This window comes from Xiphophorus hellerii, chromosome 5 (assembly GCF_003331165.1).
Source record: "Xiphophorus hellerii strain 12219 chromosome 5, Xiphophorus_hellerii-4.1, whole genome shotgun sequence".
NCBI lineage: Eukaryota > Metazoa > Chordata > Actinopteri > Cyprinodontiformes > Poeciliidae > Xiphophorus > Xiphophorus hellerii.
Window position 1 is genome coordinate 11,722,816 of NC_045676.1, and position 20,985 is coordinate 11,743,800.

The 20,985-nt window shown below is 38.6% G+C and overlaps 1 protein-coding gene across 3 annotated transcripts; it reads right to left on the bottom strand.

The window, feature by feature from the left end:
• Window positions 1–6,028: 6,028 nt before the first annotated feature.
• Window positions 6,029–20,786, bottom strand: septin3 (septin 3). Of its 3 annotated transcripts, XM_032562354.1 has the most exons (11): window positions 20,571–20,786; window positions 18,821–20,481; window positions 14,386–14,811; window positions 14,172–14,300; window positions 12,544–12,625; window positions 12,292–12,429; window positions 11,702–11,819; window positions 11,466–11,561; window positions 9,438–9,534; window positions 9,300–9,351; window positions 6,029–8,997 (listed from the first exon to the last, which is right to left on the bottom strand). In XM_032562354.1, exons 1-11 carry the CDS (start codon window positions 20,759–20,761, stop codon window positions 8,868–8,870), a joined length of 3,120 nt encoding a protein of 1,039 aa, XP_032418245.1. In that variant the 5' UTR covers window positions 20,762–20,786; the 3' UTR covers window positions 6,029–8,867. The 3 variants fall into 3 exon arrangements, with proteins under 3 accessions (XP_032418245.1, XP_032418247.1, XP_032418246.1); XM_032562356.1 differs by lacking the exons at window positions 18,821–20,481; window positions 20,571–20,786 and adding an exon at window positions 18,470–18,650; XM_032562355.1 differs by lacking the exons at window positions 18,821–20,481; window positions 20,571–20,786 and adding an exon at window positions 17,280–18,463.
• Window positions 20,787–20,985: the final 199 nt, after the last annotated feature.

The window sequence follows — 20,985 nt, forward strand, 5'->3', positions numbered from 1 at the left end:
ATTGAAGAACCTAAAACTTACAGAAACATTTGTTCATTGATCTGCATAGCAGATCCAAGAAGTCCCAAGGCCTCCCATTTACAACATTGCATCCAATATTTACAAAGGAGGCATAGTCATTTGTTAGAAGGAAGTGATGTTCAATCTGTCTAGCAGGGTAAGCTTTCTCCTGCCGTGCAGAATCATGCATGGTTTCATACTGGGATAATCTGATACAGATGCATACCAGTTAACCACACCTTGCCTCTATTGTAGGAGCATACGCCAACATCCACCTTTCCATCCCCCAACCTTGAACACAAACTGGTCCAGAAAGCGAAAAAATAAATAAATAAAAACTGCATAGGTTGCACATTTCCACCTACAGGAATGTTTTTTGTTTCTTGTTGATTTGGTTGCATACTGGCACAGTTGTTAGCACTGTTGCCATGCAGCATGAAGGTTTCTGGATTTGAATCCCACCTGGGGCCTCTCTGTGTGGAGGTTTTATGTTTTTTCTTGCTTCCCCATAAACTGGTATGCTGGGTTATTTCAGCGCTATAATTTCCTTTTAGGAGTAAATGTATGCATACACGATTGACCTGCTAGCTCTACTTATAAACTGAAGTCCTGCGTACCCTCAATTTCACCCTCTGATCACTGAAGAAAAGTACCAGCTTCCCACCACCTTGTGAGGATAAAGTGGGGAAAGAAAAGGGACAGATTTGCTTTTTTCAGTTTTGTTTAAAAATAATAGATCAGTTTAACCAAAAATGAAATACAGTGCCACCATTTGACAAGTAAAGGTAATTGCAGACTAGGTTTGTCCGAATCTTTAAGAAGCATAGCATTTTCAAAGATGTGCAATTAAAAACAGAGAAATTTGAATATTAAGAACTGATATACAGTTAAGCCCATAATTATTCACACTCCTAGCAAATTTAGATTTAACATTTTTCATCCAACTAAGAAGTTTTTTAGGACTGGAAAAAAGACATCTCAGAAAATATAATAAAGTGACAAAGGAGTATCCACTCTGAATTATTCTATTTATATTCAAATTAACAACTATGCAGTTTTTATTATTCAATAACAACTTGTTATTGAAAAATGTTATGTTCTTCTCAGTAATTAGTGGAAAAAATATTTACTGGCATTACAGCAATGCCTCATTGACCAACTTTTTCAGTGGCATTTTGATAATTTGTCTTTGGTGATGAACTTCAAGAGTTTGAGGTCAGAAGCACTCCTTACCATCATCTTAATCTTTAGCCTGCCACCCATCATCACACGTCATTTGCCAAAAGACGTGATTATAGGTGTCTTCGACTAGGCTACGAGAGGGGATGATGTCCCATATTCTATGTGTTGTACTGAGTGAATCAACCGAAAGGGAACATCAATATTACTTCTGCTCTGAAGAAACATGAGCAGTATTTCCATAACCCTTTAATCCTGTAAATGATATTGGAGGGATTGGTGCAACTCTTCACCAGTCAGCAGCTGAAAGAACAGTAGGAAGTCAATCCATCAACTGTCTACCACACAGGTGACTATATCTTACAACTGTAATAAAAATCCCTACAGATACTTGATCATAATTTTTCCAACTGCTTATTGAACCAATAGTGCTTCTGCAGTGTAAGTGAAAGCTATTTTTTGTTGTTGTCAAGATCAAGATGTGCTAAAGTAAGAGCATGATGATATTGCATAGTGAAATGTTGAATTTCAGGACTCCACCAGTTTTAAATAGCCTTCGAGTATGTAGTGTTTTATTCTCTGTATCACTGAATAAGGAACAGGTATATTGGAGGGCGCTTCAATGAACAATAGGGCTTTTGTCCAACAGACATTTTGAGAAGACAGGCAAGAAATACAGAGCTTTGCATGCCTGCATTCCATCGAAGACAAGGTCAAGATGGATCTTCAATCTTGTTTTGGGTGCCAAAGCAAAAACTTTTCATCATTTGAAGCAGACGATCAACTTTTAGAAGCAATATGATTGAATATGATTGAATAAATGGGTTGCAATTTTGTGTTAGGGACAATCCCTTCCCAGTTAATTCACATACCCTGCACCTTTGAAAACCTTGCTACACCACTGTGTGCAACTGATACACAAACTGGTAGGCAACTTGGGGTTAAATATCTTTGCCAGGGACAAATCAACATGTTAGGAGAAAGCTGGAATTCACTCCCCAACTTTCAGATTGCTAGATTACTACTCTTCCTCCACAGTTGCTCCTGGTACCTCCATGCCATAGAACATAGCAAAATAGGTGATTCATGGTTACTGTTCTATGTGTTGGACTGAGTGAATCAACCGAAAGGGAATTTTAATATTACTTCTGCTCTGAAGAAACATGAGCAGTATTTCCATAACCCTTTAATCCTGTAAATTATATTGAAGGGATTGGTCCAACTCTTCACCAGTCAGCAGCTGAAAGGACAGTAGGAAGTCCTTTGTGCTTTCACTAACATGAAAACAAAAATGAAAAAGAATCCCAAGGTAATAAAAATCAACTGTGCATTCACTTGAATTGGCCAGAATTGATGTTTAAAGTTCTGTGTGGTGGTAAAGAACTGGATATAATGGTGTTTGAATAGGTTTTAGCTTAGCTTGTCTGTCAGAAAACCTTTCTCCTTCTGCTGCCTGATAATATACTGATTGATGAAAAACTCAAAGTTAAATCACACATTGCTACAGGATAAAATGATTCTAAAAACAAGTCAATTTCAATGTGCTGTGTGACTGTACAAAACTAACCCCACAACCAAAGGCGCCAAGTAACAATATAAAGATACTGTTTCAAAGTATGAGGTGACCTATTCACTTATCTTATCAAATCAGACATTCCAACGATTTATGTGGTGTTTCCTAGTCCTGCTCTCTGGACCATACACTGCATATTTTAGACATTTCCCTTCTCCAAAGACTCTCATTGAAAGGAATTACCTCAACAGCTTGTCAATTACTCATCAGCTTAAGTCAGGTGTGTCTAAGTTGTTTGCAGACAGCAATCAGAGCAATTTCAGGTTGATGAGTTAGGGAGGAGTTCTCCTCAGGTTCAAGCGAACCTCTACTCAGGGCAGGGCCTAAACAAAAAAAATTTCTGTCAAAGAGACCAGCTCTAAACTCTAAATGCAATTGCATCTTTTTATAAACTGTGAATGACCCAAAGAAGACAGAAAGCAGGCAGATATGATGCAGAAAAACTTTAGTAACCAACATGGCAAACAAAGCTCCAAACACAAGAAGGCAAAAAGAAAAAATAAACCACAAAGACAGTCAAACGAGAACAGAGGTACAACAGGAGACTAGCAGTAAATAGGAGGATCAGACAAGGAACCAAAGAAACCCAGAAATACAAATACTTGAGTGTACAATTAATGAGTGTTGAAGGTCTGCTAATTGCAGATGGATTTTAGACATCTTCTGGAGGAAAAGAGTTAAGGCTAAGCCAACAACAAGCAGACTGATGATAACTGTGGCGTGTGTGCAAAACTGCAGGTTATTCGCCCAATGGGACTCCTCAGGCTGCTGGAGTTAAAATACAGGTTGGCAGGAAAGAAAACCGTTCTAGATGTCTCAAACATAGTTTTCAATGCAGCTGACAGCTAATCAAAACCTATTTTCTTGTATATGTGTGTGTATTGTTGGTAAACCTTAATTTAAGTCTCTCCACTTGACTGCACTGTATCACTCCATGCACTGGCACCTACTGGCCAGCCAATGTAAGTACACACTTTTTCTTCATACCAGCATCACCAGAATTCAGCCAATAATGCAGAGCACCTCTTCAGTGCCTTGTTAGTCATATGATAAAGATCTATAAGTCTTTGAAACCTTTAAACCAGCTGGTTCACCAAAGGGTTAATTTCTTTATGTGCACGTATGTCCCCTTGCTGGTCAAAGTAAGTTCAAAGTAAGCTCTTGAGTGTCTGTAGGACATGATTGGTTTTCATGTAACTATGCTGCCATAGTGCAGCCATCAAAAACAAAGACAATCAAAAAGACAGTGAACAAGTTTAACTTAATTTCACCATGTTTGACTGTATCATGTTTCTGAAATACTGTGTTTTACTCAAAATATAAATACACATTATATCCTTCCTTGTCTTGAGGATCACCTGGGTGCTTTTTGAGACATGAGCTTCATGCCATTTTCCATAGAGCTGTGCAATGAATACAGTTTCCCTCCAATGTCTTTCTTATTGAATACTGACCTTAAGTGAGACAAATGATGTTCTGTTGTGTTTTAGATGTTATTTTCAGTTTTATGGTAACCTCCTGCATGAGTCTGTGATGCACTACTGGAGTAGTTTTTGTTGCCACTCTTGGGAAGGTTGACCACTGCTTCATATTATGTTCATTTGCAGATGAAAGTTCTCACTGTGGTTTGCTGGAGTCTTAAAGCCACTTTGTGACTCTTTTTAAACTGATGGTTGACAAAGAACTTGTTTGTCATCTGTTCTTGAAATTCTGCGGATTGGGGCATGATGTGATTCTTTTTGCCATTTTTAGCCTCCTTCATGTTCTCAATAAGGTTCCATTTAAAGAGGCTGTGTTATGATCCAGACTAGCGGCAGAAGCAATTAGCAAACACCTGGTGGAACTGTGCATCTGCAGAAATTATTATTATATGATGTATTACTCAGTCCGACACTGAAAGAGAATTAAAAGAATGTTTGTAAATGTCTTAACAGAGAAACGTTAAGACATTGTAATGAAATGCTGAATGTGGAATGTGGAGTCTTTAAGGAACTTCTTAAAGAAACAGAGGCCCAGTTTCAAGACGCCAAATTGCAAAGTCAAAATTCTTTTGAAAGTTTTGATATATATGGTATTTTTATAACAACTGAAGGAAACACAGTAACTTGATTGTGCTATAAAATAGCAGTGAAATGTTCAGCAAAATACATAATCCTGCTCCTTTAAGAGAGTCCCTGATTTTACAGTAATAATAAGGATTACTGTATGACAAAATTTAACTCAGCCTTCCAAAAATGTGGGTATAGTAATTTCTGATTTAACAGAGATTGTTTTGGATTTCTTTTTCTAACTCTAAAGCACAAATTTCTGATTTTAATTCTACATTTTATATTTAATTACGTTATCTCTGTTTGACATTAAAATGCGTTTGATGGTCTGAAACTATTAACAGTGACAGAAAAAGCAAAACCAGAAGAAATCTGTGACGGAGAAAATGCTTTTCACAGCCATGTAATGACTCAAAAACAAACTGATCTTGACCTCTGAATGAACTGCTGTGATGCGGTCAGGATGAGCAGAAAAAAGGCCCCAATGGAGGATCAGTCTCTGATGTTATGATGACTAGACCTTGTACTGAAGGAGTCTATGTTTGCAACATCAAACATCAGGAATGGTTCGTTGAGTTACACGTGAATGGGATGAATTCAGTTACAAGGAAATATGACATTATTGGTTTTCTGTTTCAAGACGATTACCAAAGCTTTCAGGAGTTTGTTTTAAATAAAAGACACCTTTTTCAGTCTAGAGTAGTTTTTCTTTAAATAATCTTCTTAATGTCATGGTGTTTCCACGTTCAAGGAATAAACTTCTTAACTGCTCCAGGTTCAGCTTGACGTTTCTTCAAGAATCAAAAGATGTTTAACTCTCTGAGATTTGACAGAAAAGAAAGACACTTTATATTGAAGTGCTTCCACCCCAAAAATGGCTGTGAATCTGATATGAAGGATTTTCTTAATGGTCTGATGTAATATTCTAATTTTATGTCATGTTTTCGTTATCTGTAAGCAGAAAATCATCAAAACAGAAATAAAGCCTTTCAAATCTGTCTAATTATTCTATATAATGTATTTCAATGTGTTTAAAGTTCCTAAAATAAATTGGCTTTTTAATATTCTAATTTACTGACTGAGTCTGAACATCAACGCAGTTTAATTATTCTGCATGCTATTTAGCATTCAATGGAATAACGTCTCAGCTTGTGTTTGATGATGTTTCCCATTCTGGAGGTCAAATACAAACATATTCAAGATAAATCAATAAATTAGGAGACAAAAATTAAAAACATGAGGAAGTGAATTTATTAAATAAAAGAATAAATTACAATGATAAGACACTAATGTATAAATAATGGCAAATAACACTGGAAATGATGTTATAAATATGTCATGCCAACTTTGCAAAAAGTTGTCAATAATTACGTGATCATGTTGAAGTTATACTGACTGAAAGAAGTAACAGGAGTTCAGAGGGCAACCCCATGACACACCAGTTCAATGCACAAACCACACATCCAGAAATATTCAGTTAATCATAGTGACGTGAGAACTGACTGGCAGTACAGACACAAGCATGCACAAACACAATACCACACATCTCTGCTTTTAGACCTTGGATTGCACTAAAATCACAACTATGACCATTTTGCCAAACATCATACCCACATGAGTGACTGTTTATATTAATAATGAATGATTTACTGAAGGATTACATCATTTCGTTTTGGCATATTTCTTCTCCACAGCATACTGTACATGGCTGAACATTTATAAATGCTTAAGTCCTGAAGAAAACCCAGTAAACACGTTTACAGCTCGCTTAATTCAGTGCACGTAATTGGAGTGTTTAACATGAAAGTTTTTCATAAACCTGATACGACTAGATTTGTTGTCAAACTCTGTAAACCTTTTCAGGAAAAAAAAAGTCAGAGCAACTGAGGTCTTTTTTGATCCTGTCTTAATGTTGCGGAGTGCTGCCACCAAGTGGTGATCATGTGAAATTTAATTTGAAACTGGCAGTACACGTATTTTAGCTCTGTTCTCACACTCTTAGTAAACAGACCACATACCAGTTTATTTTGCAGATATCTTAAAAATCTTGCCCAGATTTCTGCCATGCAAAGATAATTCACTGGTGACAAAACTGGAAAATGTTTTCTTGTAAAGTCAGAGCGTGTGATTAAAAAGAAAGAAAACCTTAGTGCAGAAATTAGTGTCTTTCCAATATTTGAATATACACTGCAATTAATCTAATTAATCTAAAAGCCTGTCATCTGTTTAAGTGTAAAAATATTCACAATTACTAAAAATTCATCTGAATCTATAATCATCTAGTTAAACATACTCAAGGTGTCACTGCAGGAGCACACTAAGCCCATGCAAGTGTTCAGTTGGATCTTTCCTATTTAAACCTAAGTCCTTGTCTACTGTAGTATAAAGTGGATAAAACCGCTGCTGTATCCCATTTAAAAAGATTCGAATTGAGCCGGGCGAGGGAATATTACAGAAAATTTTCTTTACTGGAGTTGGTAATTGAAGAAGACAGCGCAGCTTGTTAGGTTTGTTAGGACCTTCTGACAACAAAGCCACAGGGATTCTTTGTGTATTCAAGCAGCAGCTGCAGAGAATTTTAATCTTTAGCAGAGCTGACTTGTTGCTTCCTGCTGCACAGAAATTCAGATTCAAAACTAGAATCTCTATTAGTTAATTGTACACTTCTTAATGTGGCACTTTCTAAGTTTTTAACAAGTGAGACCAGTAATAAAAACAGATAAAAGTTCATTTATAATGGCACTATGTCTCACTGTTATTGGTTTTATGTAGTTAAAGCATAAAACTAAAAAAAATTTTAATATTTCAACTTCTAATGCTCAACATCCTATATTTCGGTCTTTGCAGCCAAAAAATAGAAAAGCAATGGAAAAAAACGCACAATATTATGGTGATTTTTTTTCATCCATTCAAAAAATCTAAATCAGTGCAAGTTTCCTGATAGAAATAATCCTTTTCGAAGCAGACGAAATGTCATCTTAACTTTGAATCAATCAAAAAAGAACCTGCAAAAATTATAACCATCAAAACCTGATTAAAGAGCATCAAATTTCTTTATGTATGGTGGGAGTTCTTAGCTTGGATGCATTTATTACATAATAAAGAAAATTTCACCAGTTGATCACTGATCAAAGCCGATCAATGAGGAAAATTATCCGCTTCGGATCTCTGGCTGATTAACTGCTGCATCTCTGCTTCCTATCCGCATGCCAGCCACAGTTTGACTTCATATCCTGCTGCCTCTGTTGTACTACATAACGTTACATTATAATCAGAACTTACATTTAAAGTCAGAAAGTATTGACAGTATAGTGTTTGACACCCAGACTTGAAAATCAGACTCATTATTCTCTTATAATACACATAAACTCAAAATTCTACATTTTTGTTGCTGTCATTGAACACAACATTAAAGAAAAGTGACAAAAAATAAACTACAAACCTCCTCAAAATGAGCCAATTTCAGCTGTAATCACTCATGTTATTGTGTAAAAACTTAAATGAGGAATGGATGTAAAGTAAAGGTCATGAATGTGCTGGAGAAAATAAATTCGGCTGGAGATCACATTAGTTTGTGTAAATGCTGTATCTAACTATTCAGAAAAAAAGGCTTCAGAGTGGTAGTCTGAGCTTGATATGTTTGTTATTACATGTTGACAGAATGTGAATTGCTGACTCTATTTAGGAGTTATTGTAATTCATTTGTAAACAGACATCTGCAAATACCCCATGGAAGAGAGGGGAGAACTGCAGCAAGCATCTCCTAAAGCCAGCTGCAGTGCACAAGCCAGAGATGTAATGTAATCATGTTTTATCTTGGCTGAGGCATATCACCGATTTTCCATTAAAACCTCATCAGATGGTGTCCCTTAGGGGAAAAGATGTGCATATGTTGGATGGTTAAACATGGAGAGGGAGGCAAACAGAGTTGACACCAAGTTTTACAGACTGGTAAGTTATTTCACTCATGCAGCAAAGCTGGGGGTGAAAATCATAAATTTTCTTATAGACTCCTATATGAGCTTCATTGCACTGTTTTCATCTTGATCGATTCTTTCACTGCCTGACTACAGGTTGCTTTCCTGGGTGTCATTTGAAGTGATGGGGTGCAGACCTCCGTTGTCGTTCAATCTCTTGGCACGGTACGTCTCATAGTGAATGTTGTGAGTGACCTCCTTCAAATCCTGGAGGTGGGACCTGGAGAAACGACAAGGAAAAACTCAGAAGACAGCTCTGTAGTCCATTTCAATACCATGGAAATAAACAAACACTCCAACAAATACTTGGACAATTTAAGGACAATTTAGAGAGACCAGTTCACCTAGCAATTTTTGGACTGTGAGAAAAAACTGGAGTACCCAGAGAGGACCCACACATGCACAGGGAGATAATGGAAACTCCATGTAGAAAGACCCAGGGTCGGGATTTGAACCTATTTGAACCTGCTTCATCAAGTTTATTGTGTTCGCGTTTAAATATGCTTCACAAGACAGTCGTACCTGATCAGGAAATCTCTCAGCTGAGCAAACTCACAATGGTTTGGATTTTCAACTGAGACAAAAAGAAGAAACAGATTCAAACGAACATCCTCATTATTGCTGTGGCAAAAACACCAAAATGTCACCAACGATGCCCACCTTCTATGATTCCCCACGCCGTCTTCCTCCCCAGGACTCGCTTCCCGTTCACTTGGTATTCTTTATCACTTCCCACCACAGCAAAGGGCATCATTTCCTACGGGCAGACAGAGTTTCACACTGACTAGGGTTCATGAGTTCAAATAAGTGAGCAAAAAATATTCCCCTGCCTCAAACTCCAACAAAAAGCGGGAGAAATTGTGAACAAAATCTGAAACTGAAAAATCCACTCATGTTCAGTGAAGGCCTCATACTGGCAACAACAACACTCTTCAGTGTGAATGTTGCTACTGAGAGAAGATGACACAAAGTTAGGTGTTTTCACTATCAGAAGTGTTTAAAATATAAAAATCATAAGAAGCTTCTATACTTATTGAGGTGTATTTAAGGGAAATCTCTTCTTATCTTTTTTAGCTTTCATCTTGTGTCTGTCAGGGAATGTGGCGGATTTGGAAATGTTGGAAGTCATAGTTAAAGTGAGGATCTTCATACTCCAGGGAACAGACACAGAAACTGCTGTTCACAGCCACTAATGGCAACTGTACAAATTATTCATATGAGATACTAAAGTAAGCCTTACATGTCCACTCTTATCATCTTGTCTTTCTTTTAAATATTAGAAAAATACTGCTTTAAGACTACTTTCCCTCACACACTGTGGCTTTGCATGTTCCCCATATAAATAATTAATAATCATTCTGTTAAGTCTGACTGTGAGCATTTGTTTAATGCAGGAAGATGCCAAAAAAACTGTTTCATCTCCAGTCCTTTATGGACTAAGCATTAGATTGATTTGTTCATTACACAAGGACCTTCGTCTTCCTCACACACAGCTCAAGCCAGAAAAAAGGCAATCACTTCACATTGAGAACATATTTTTTACCACACCACATTGTGTAAAAATTATTACAATTGCATGTCTCTGCCCTGTTAGACAGTCACTGACGCATTATATGATCAATTTAGATAGTTACTGACACTAAAGGGACCACTTGTCTGAGACATGCTCATCGAGATTCCTTCTGCTTTGTGTCTGTTTCTCTAATTGTGTGTGCACAATCCAGGTCAGAGTGTGTGTCTGGGAGATAAGTGGCATGTTAACTTTCTGCTCAGTGAGTGACCTGAGCTCCAACAGAAAGGATCAGTCAGGTGTCACTCTGATTCTGGTCTCATAAAACACAATCCAGATAGTATCCCCCTCACTCACATGTGACAATTTGTCAACCTCAACAGTTCCTCCTTTCACGGCTTTATTTTTAATACTAACTTTTAATACTTTTTATATCTTTTCTAGAATAGGTATTAAAATAAATTAGGGCTGAAATGATTATTCGAAGTTGTAATGATGAATAGATTATTCAAATAATCATCAACTAATTTAGTAATCATTTAATCATTAAGTGGAGTATACAGACCCTAAAAAAGGCCATTTTGCTGAAAGCAGACAGTCTAGCAGACAGTCTACATTACATTAGACTGTCTGCTGTAAATTCTGTAAAAAAAAACACAACTCCTATTAAGAACCTTTTTCTTCCAAATGATTAATTAATAGATTAGCTATAAACGGCATTGATGGAAGTCAAGCTGAAGGCGTTGAACTTTTCACATGTTGATGTTAGTAGTGTTTTCTTTTAGCTGCAGATGCATCCTTTGTTACAAATGATCAAGCGTACACTAATGGAATGTTGTTATTTTAAGCAGTAAATAGTTTGTTTTGTTATTTAAAGTAGGAATTGAATTCGCATATTTTAATGTATTTCTAATATTGTGTAACAAAGGCTTAAGTGGTTAAAAAGAAACTCTGCAAAGGTACCTGTTTTTTTTTTTTATCCGATTAATTGATAGAATAATTTATTACTAAAGTAGCTGCAGCACTAAAGAAAATCAGAACTGGCTAAAGTAGATATAAGCAGGTCAATTCAAAACAAAAAGAATCACAAATTAGCCACAAAACCCCGGTGATCGGTGCATCTGTAGTCACTGGGATTAGATGGAAAAGACAGAAAGAAAGAAATCATGAGCACGTACCCTGATCTTGTCATTGTCACTCTTGTCCTCTATGTCATCATCAAACTCTTTCTGTGGGTAAAACTCAATCCCGTTCATTTCTAGCTCCTTCCTAACCTGCAGCAGCAGCGAAGACAATTTGAACAATTAGGAGAAGCTGTGGGATCAGTATTGCTCTCAGATGAAAACATCTGCGATCAAATGAGTTCTCTTTCCTGTAAAACAGATGTTACAGCAGCTGTAATGATCACACTCACGCGCTGTTTGAACTCTTGTCTCTCCTCGACAGTCATTGTGTCAGACTTTGCGATCACTGGAATGATGTTCACAGAGTGACTCAGGCGCTTCATGAACTCGACATCCAGTTGTCGAAGACTAGAACAGATGTGGAGAGAGAATAAAAGCCTCGTTTACGAGACAAAGAGTTTCAGGACAGCTCATCCCACCAAAAAAAAAGAGAAAAGAAAAAGACTGGAAGAGCAAATGTGGAACACAGAAATATCTGTAACATGTCACACATCTCATTAGCTTTTCTCTTTTTAGGAATTCCTCAAGAGTGTGAAAGTTGTTGAAAATTCACTGGACAAAGGTTAAGGTTCAACTCTTATCTGAATGTTTTAAAAACTTCCTGTTGGAAAAAGCTTTAAATTAGCCCAACTGAGAATGATGAGACAAACTGGCAGAGACGTACAAAAGACTGAATAGTCATTTATGAATTAAGGCGTAATTTCACAGCTGTCAGCAGCAGCTAATTGCGAGGTGCTCAAAGGAAAGACAAGAGCACTGCATCGAGGCAATTTCCGGTCTGCACGAAGGATTTTTGTGTTAAAACATCAATTTTACTTACGAGTGTCCAGTTGGGGGAATAAAGTAGAGGCAGCAGTGCACTCTGGTGTCGGGAATTCGCTTCTTTCTAGTGATGTTCACCTCTTCTTTCAAGAACTTCTCAAACTGCTCATTGATGTACTTAGAAATGGGTTCCCAGCTGCGGGACACAAAAAGCATGACGCTGCAGCACTCTGGAGACCAGACGTTCAGTTTTACAAAGAGAGAACTATAAGACAGGACAACAACTAGGTGCGTTAGCTGGAAAACCTACCAGTTGTCATTGTTTATTTGATCTCCAAAGCCGGGAGTGTCAACAACCGTCAGCTTCATCTTAACTCCACCCTCTTCAATCACTGCAACAACAAAAATGGTTTTAAAGCATTAAAAACCATTTTAATGGTTTGCAGACATACAACCTAGTGTGGTCCTAATGCCAAAAAATATGGTTAGGGTTAGGGTTTTTTTTTTTTCTACTACCCCCCCCCCCCCCCCCCCCCCCCCCCCCACCCCCACCCCCAAATCGAGACTGTGACTGGTCTCTTCACTCCTTCACGGACTGGGCCGCATGCAGTCATGTATTATTTCTGGAGTGTATCAAATTTTGCTTGGCATAACTGTGAGGCCATCTGTCCAAACATTGAGCTGAAATTGGGGTTTCTGATAGCAAAGTGATCCTCAGCGAATAAACAAACAAGTCCATAGGTGTAATATATAAAAAAGACAAAATATTGAACCATTTCTCACAGTAATGAACTCTCTCTGTCTATTCCTGAGAAATCTACAGTAGTCTCTGTGGGTTGCTTCTTTTTATATTCTATAAGGTTACTGAGTGACTACTCATTAGCCTAATTAGCCGGGAGAAATTCCATCAGGTTAGCTTTGGTTTTACATAATTTCTATTCAAGTGCTAACATGGGGCTCACAGGTCTGTTCAGAAGCTGCAAAAGGACTATGAGGCAAAATTAACGCCCCAAGATTTGGGGGAAGTGAGAGCAATGTATCTAATGAACTTGCTACGTTGAGTTTATTTTTTGTGTAATGGTGCCACTAAACAAATGTTCAATTCGATTAATATATATTTTATCTAAAAAAAGATATCCTGACCAACATTGGACTACATATATTATTGGCTAAATTTGCGGAACACATGCACAATCAAATCACAGTTTGGCGTAACAGATATAATCCTGCTAAAAGATAAAAAGAAGGTGTAACAGTTGGTTAAAACTACCAAATGTAAAAGCTTTTTATTTAAAGCTCTTGAGAAACTGAGGTTTAATTAGGAGCTGGAAATCAAAGTCTAACCTTTTTCTTTTTTTTTGCACAAAAGCAAAGATGAAACTCACTCCTGCGTCATTGTTAGAACTTATCTCACCAACTGGATGGATATCAGTCAGATCCCCATAGTTAATTACCTGGACAACATTCATATTTAGCTGACTTAATATATGTAATTAGCTTGGCACGGGAAATTAAAATAAATGTACACAATCTCTTTTGACAGCCACCACATTACTAGCAGTATGTTTGCTTCCTTCTAAATCACAGCAGATATGATTATATAGACTATAAAATAAATAGATTATTTTATAGTCTAATTAATGGCTTGTACTTGTATAGCGCTTTATCAAGTCCATAGGATCCTAAAGCGCTTTACACTATGTGCATGTTTTGTCATGCACCCATTGTCACAGGTTTGTAAACTAAGTTCATGGGAAGAACCCTGGTAAATTTTGGTAAAGTAATTCATAAATTAAAAGTATTCTGTAAGCTTTGGAAAGAACCATTGAAATATTGAAAAAGTTCATCAAACAGAGAAGGCCACATCCTTTATGCTCCAGAGCTGCATTATGTTCATTTAATCTGAATGTAAATAAAGATCTTTCTCGCTTTACTTACCATGAGACACTGACTTGATCTCTACAGTTTTGGGGATCTTTTCGTCACGTGACCATCCTGCACTCTTCCTGCTCACCTGGGACTTGAACAAGGTGTTCACCAGAGTTGACTTTCCAAGGCCGCTGGGACCTGAGAGAGAGTTAATGGAAGTTAGACAATAAAGAAACTTAAACAAGGGGGTCAGCTAAGAGAAATACGATCTACTGTGACGTACCAACAACCATGATGTTGAAGTCAAAGCCAGTCTTCATAGTCTTCTTTCTCATCTGCTCAATGATGGTGTCAATACCAATGTAGCCAAGCAGGGTGGAGCCCCCTCCGGAGCTGTGGGAGCCTCCATGACCATGACCCGCACTGTGAGCTGGAGCATGACCCCCAGTATGACCACTGCTGTGGCCCACACTGTGGCCCACATTGTGGCCCACACTGTGACCCACGTTGTGACCGACAGGGTGGCTAGGACCGTGACTTCCAATGGGAACCGGAATAGCGCTTGGAGGGGGCGCAACGATGCCACCGGCTCCCACAACTGGGCCCTGGGGTGGGAAGGGACTAGAAGGGGAAGGAGTGCCCACATTTGGGGGCTTAGCAGGGACAGCAGGCTTGGGTCTAACCTCTGGTGGAACTATGTCTGACATGTCTAGAGAGATGGAGAAAGACAGAAATAAATTACACTTGAATAAATGACGGAGAAGTAGGCCAGTAGAGCAGCTAAAGCTTCTTGTCCTTTTACTTGCTCTATATTGAAGAAACGGGCTGCTGCAGCCGCCATAAGCTTCAAGCTGACATGCTCTTCAGCCAGTCTGTTTTTGAATGTCTGAGCATAAAAAGATGGTTTTGAGGTGGCCTACTCAAAGTCTAGACTTAAATCTCATGAAGATGTATTTGCAAGCACAGCTCCTACCTCTTAAAAAGACCCTGAAAACATTGTTTTTCAGAACAAAGGGGAAAGGGAGAAATCTGACTTCAGTTTTCTAACAACATGAAACATGGTTCCAGAAGAAGGCAACCGCACAAACAAAAGGTTATGTCAGAGAGTGACAGACAAAAGTGGAATCATTTTAATTGTCTGAAATGGACCAAACTCAACAGTTCTGCCTCTACAAATGTTTTACTCCCTAAAAAATGGGAAAACAGAAACCAGGTCTTAAAACTGTAGTTTTCATATCTTAAAGCAGCAGGATGAAACTCCCAGAGCTGCATTCTTTCATTACTATTTCCATTATTTTCAATTATGTTTAGGTCTGTGTTTCTCTGGTGTGTTGTTGCTGACACATTTGATTCCAAGTTGCTAATTATTATAGGTTTAACAGATTTAATTTCAGTGAGCAGAGACATCAGTATCAAAAGGTTTTAGCCACAAACCCACACATCACTGCCCCATCATCGGAGCTCTGGTTTTAAGCCAAGCAAACATGTAAAGTGTGGTAACCAATTGGAGGAGGGGATTTGTGAGATTTGCTGACGCAAAGAGAAGATGTGAGTCTGTATACTGATATGTTAAGGGAAAAATAGAACAAAATACAAAGTAAAAGAAAAATTACTTCATCAAGGGAAATCATTTCAAACACTTATTGGTATGCCTGGCAAAGTCATGTAAGTCACTGCAGTAATTAGGGCTGGACATTCATCATGTTGATTATCTTTTAATCATGAAACTTCATATTATGATAAGAATTTTGATTTATTGTTGTCTCAATAAATTTTAAATAATGATGTTAAATAAAAAACTAAATTAACAGAATTATCTAAAATTTTATTTTTACTCTTTTCTCCACTGTTAGTTCCATGAAAGTGTTGCTAAATATCAGTAAATTCAAAAATATGACTAAATGTAGTAACTGTGTGCAGTTTAGTGATATCAATCATACTTCTTAAGAAAGTGGTATCCTGAAGAAGCCTATTTCAAATGGGAATGCTTTTCCGGTATACTGTTTGTGGCTACAAATAGTATAACAGTAAACAGTTTCTGCTTTGCACAAATCTAGATCACTTGAGTGCTGTCTTCTCTTCATGCCCCAGCTTTTCTATTTCATTTTGGTTTGGGGACTGCGGTGGCCATTTTTTTATCTGGTGAGACGTTTTCTGATTATCCTGCTGAAAGACCCAATGATGACTCAGTTACAAAACCACCACATGTTGTTTTAAAACTTCCTGACATTTCAGCAGTTTATGATGTGATGCTATCAGGGTGTTTAGAAGAGAAGCCCACAGCAACACAACTCCTTCACCGTACCTAACAACAAATCTCAACAAATCTTTCGCACCTGGCATATTTGTTGCTGCAAAATTCAATCTTAAGCCCCTTTCAGATCATCCTTTGGTTATGACTTAGCTTGAGCTATTTTACAAAGGAGAAAGGGTGAAATATTCACTATCAAAGTAGCAAAAGGTGGCTCTACAAGACATTGACTCGGGATGGCTGAATAAGGTTTGAGATTGTACCAAATGTTGACAAAAAAAGTTCAAGGTGTGTGAAAACATCTGTGTCAATGTTAGAGCTTCAGGACACTGCAACAGAACACAGTGCAGGCTTATTGGAACAAAAACAAACCACTACTGCATCAGAAACATCAAATCAGTCAAACGTTTTGGTAAAATATGCTTAGTGAAATCAGCCTTTCGGTGCAGCAGGACACAGAAAAATACAGAAACCTTTCTGTTGAGCCAGAGATGCTGATGATGACCTGAGCTCTCTGGGTGTGCTTATGGCAGGGCCACTTTAGTCACAGATGCAGAAGGCAGAGGCTGTCACTTCGAGTTACTCCAGCCAGTGGTCATCATGCAGCTCTGCTCCTTTCACATAATCTCATCTCAGACGTATTGTTAGAAACATTTCAGCACAATCCACAAGGGCTGACACATACACTAAAGATGCTAACACAGCCACACATTAAAAAAAGGGAAGATATATAAGCTCTTAGAGAATATGTTAAATAGGTTTTTGAACGAAATATGAGCAGATTTGCAATTTTTATTTGTTCTGAATAAAAACACGAGGTTAGTTCCATCCCTCCCAGTCCTGCCGACCCCATTGTCTCTGCACTCGGTCCTGGGGGCTGCGTTAGCCCGCTGCTAGCACGGTCTGCTCCTCAGCGTCACACTCACCGATCCCCGATCAGTCCGTCCGCGCAAAGAGAAGCCGGGCTGATCTCACCGGGTCCGAAACCTGCTCCGAAAAACTCAACACAGAGATGCTGAGAACAGGAAGGGTCATGTGACGAGCGATGCTACCTTTTCTCTCTTCCCTTCGGCCGAAAGAGAGCCCCCCTTTGTCTGTTGCCAAGGCGACAAGAGGACAGGGAGTGGGGAGATGCAGTGCACATGCGCACAGTAACTTTGGCTCAAAGGGACATTTTTTTTAGAACAGTCTGTTGACACTGATGCGCTCTATTTATAGGTCTGGATTGTAGCATAATTAAAATACTAAGTACCCCAAAGATCTTGAATAATAATACTATTTTAAATATTCACAATAATCCAGAATATTTAAGCGTTGCAGGAAGGATCAAGAAAAAAAATCTGCATTTGCTACTTTTTAAGAAGTTCACAGTTTAACTATAAAGTTCTTCAAAAACAAAGAAATAACCTCATGTACCAGAGACTCAAAGGCAGAGCCGGACTGAGGTATGAGTGAACTAAGCTGCTGCTCCGAAAACCATCAGGAGCTTCCCATAAATGTTTGAAATTTTAACATAGAGCATAGAGCCAAGATTTTAATTTTTACTTTTGTTTATTTCGAATGACAGTAATATTATGGATTTGTCAGTTTCAGCATATATAAATTAAAAGGTTTTAAACTATTTAAAATGTAAGTTTTAAAAGAATTGGCAAGTTTACTTTCAAAAAGCTCAACAAATAATCCTCGCTATTGTTGTGCTTCAAGCTGAGGGTTTAAATTTTTCCCTTGGCATTTTTATAGCTAAAAATACAGTAACAATTCACACCTCTGTAAACAAAGCACTTAACTACACAAAACATTATCCTCCAGCAAGTACCAAGGCATTGAAACAAAATCATAAATTCAGGAGAGGATGTGATAATTACACTGGACATTCTCCCTCAGCTGATTTTTTTCCCCTCAAAAGTCATTTAAAATAATGCTTCCACATGCAGGTCCACAATAGGACCCTGATTCCACACAGAATGACATCTGACTGGTTTTATTTCACTAAAAAACCCTCAAAAAGACAGCAAATCTCATGGAGAGATGTGCCATCATAACTCATGTTTATATCAACACACCAGAAGTAAAACTCTTTAGAAGTAAAACTCTTTTCTTTTCACCCACTACTCACACTTTATCTCACAGTTGTTCTTATGTCACTCTGCCGCCGTTGTTTCTGCATGTCTCTGCTGTGTTTATGTTCCCGTGTGGAAAACTGCGCTGCTTCCAGGGCTTTTTGCTTTGACAGAAACTGTTAACTAACATGGTCACATCTTTATTCAGCCTGTCTGTTCGTCTGCTGATAAGGAACAGCCTCTTCCAACCCTCTGCTATCCTCTTCGACCACCCCACTCGCCTGTGCCCCCACCCCCACATGTTCAATATTAGTGGACTCCTATCTGAAATAAAAACAGCAACTGAAACACCATGAGACTGACTTGAGTTAAAGTCATTCTAGCGTTTTGGACATGTTTATACTCACCTACATACACTGAGTCTGGATAGTACATGGTGACATAATACGGGTCTTCCGAATCCTCTGTGATAAATGCTCTGTCTGGGCCAGAGTAGTTTGGTTGGTGTTTTTGTTGACAACCTTGTATCTCTGCAGAAGGCTGGTAAACAATCTGCTGTGGCCACTCAGAGACTCTCTTGCAGCTGTGACCAGATCTGTTTCTGTTGAATGGGCATCCTGCCATGGATGGGGCCCAGGGGTATTCTGGACCCACGTTGTGGTCAGGTGTTTTGCAAACACCTGATTGTTTCAGAACTGTGTGACTGAAGTTCATGTCTCTGTGGTTTTCATGTTGCTTAGTCATCTCCTGATTCCAGGGATGTTTAGGCTGGAGGTCAGGATTTGAAAAGGTTCCATCCTGGGAATAAAGAGGTTCATATGATGCTGACTGGAAGATCCCCAGGCTCTGAGATGCCTCTATATGTGTCTTAACTTGATTTAATCTCTGTGCACTACCAGACATAAGTGGTATCTGACTAAAGTCTGACTGGCAGCTGAAATCCTCTGATGCACGCTCAGATCGGCTTACCACGGTCCTTACATCCGTCTGGGTGGACTGCCTCAGGGCCTGGTCTGGTGCAGACCTTTGATTCTGAGAGGACTTGCTGTTTAGAGATAAAGCTTCTGGCTTTACTCTTGTTTCAGTGTCCAAATTAAATTGTCTACTTCTTGTTTCACTTTTGTCTGAATTAAAACTTATCTGAGAATCTGAAGAAAGGGACGGTTTGGTCAGCTTTGTTCTTTTACTGCAATCTGTTTTCTCAAATGATTGATCAAAGGTGGTACATTCAGAAGTGTGAGTGTAATTGCTCCTGAGGTTGTAGTCTGTTAACCTGCTTCGAAGTCTTGACTTCATAGAAGAGGCATCAAGCTCTCTTGGAGAAACATCAAAATGCCTCATCGCTTCCTTTGGTTCACATTGCTTTTGCTGTTCTGCTATTGGTTTTGGTTTCAACATGGTAGCAATATTTGAATTCCTGTTTGGAGTCTTTGGTTTTTCTGTTGCTGTAATTTCTGTTTTCTTCAATCCAACTTTACTTTGAACTTTGCAGTAATTGTGACATAATGCTGGAAGCCTGCAAGAGTCAGTCTGTCGAGTCTCTCTGCAGACTCTTCTATGCCCAGGATGAGTAAACTCCAGCAACGCTCCTTGGTCAAGAATATCATGCTTGATCTTGTTGGCTGGCTCCACTGCCATGTTAGATATGGAAATAGATCGAGCATGTCTCTCCTGAGCAACAGGAGAAGGCTGTCTCTCTTGTTGGCTATCGGTAGCCGATGAGGGTGATGGGGTCCGTCTGGGTGTTGGGACTGTCAGAGTCGGAGACACTCTTGGCTTTTGGTCTGACTGTTGTAGTATCGGGTGAAAATCACCCAACACCGAGGAGGGGGGAAGAAGAGAATCCCTTGGTCTTGGTTTCAAAGTGCGGAGTGTGGGAGAGGAATTTGGCTGTAGAGCAGGGGAAATGCAGATGTTGGGTTCAGCAGAAATTGTCAGAGAGTTGTGTGTTGAGGACTTTGTCCTTGGAAGTGTTGAAGCTCTCTCCCCGTAGTTTCTCTGTGAATTCAGACATTCTTTACCTCGTATAAGCTGACATGAGGCTTTGGAGGAAATTACATCGTTAGATCTAAAAGAGTAGAACATATGATATGTAAAAGGCAGTCAGCATAATATTTATAGACATGTAACATATCATCAAGCCACACATCTGCTTACCTGCTGTTAACTGCTGAGAGTTTAGTGTTGCCCTTTTCATCAAACGATGGGAGTAGGATAGCTTTCTTCTTTATCACAGGAGAAGACAGAGAAAGAGGAGGTGACTGGCAGACTTTAGGAAGCTCATTTGTTTGTCTGCAGGTTGGAGATGTACCCGACATCAAAGGTTTATGACGATGAAAAACACTCATTCTGTTGCATATAAAATGGTTGGAACCACCTGCAAAGAAACATTAATTTTATTCATGGACCCACACAAAGTATGCGTAATTGTGAACTGGAAGAAAAATTATATATTGGCAAAAAATGCAGTCTCTAGAAGTGCTAAACTTGCATTTGCAGCAAAAATTGGTTTTACAAAGCATTGAGTTAAGTCTGCATACAAATGCATGCCACACTTTTCAGAATTTTATCA

What these genes read in the sequence shown, in the direction of transcription:
- septin3 (XM_032562354.1), bottom strand. Translation starts at nt 20,761, where the DNA reads ATGAGTGTTTTTCATCGTCATAAACCTTTGATGTCGGGTACATCTCCA. An exon ending in GACAAGAGTTCAAACAGCGC is followed by an intron (nt 11,562 to 11,701) that starts GTGAGTGTGATC and finishes CTGCTGCTGCAG; the next exon opens with GTTAGGAAGGAGCTAGAAAT. An exon ending in GGCGTGGGGAATCATAGAAG is followed by an intron (nt 9,352 to 9,437) that starts GTGGGCATCGTT and finishes TTTTTGTCTCAG; the next exon opens with TTGAAAATCCAAACCATTGT.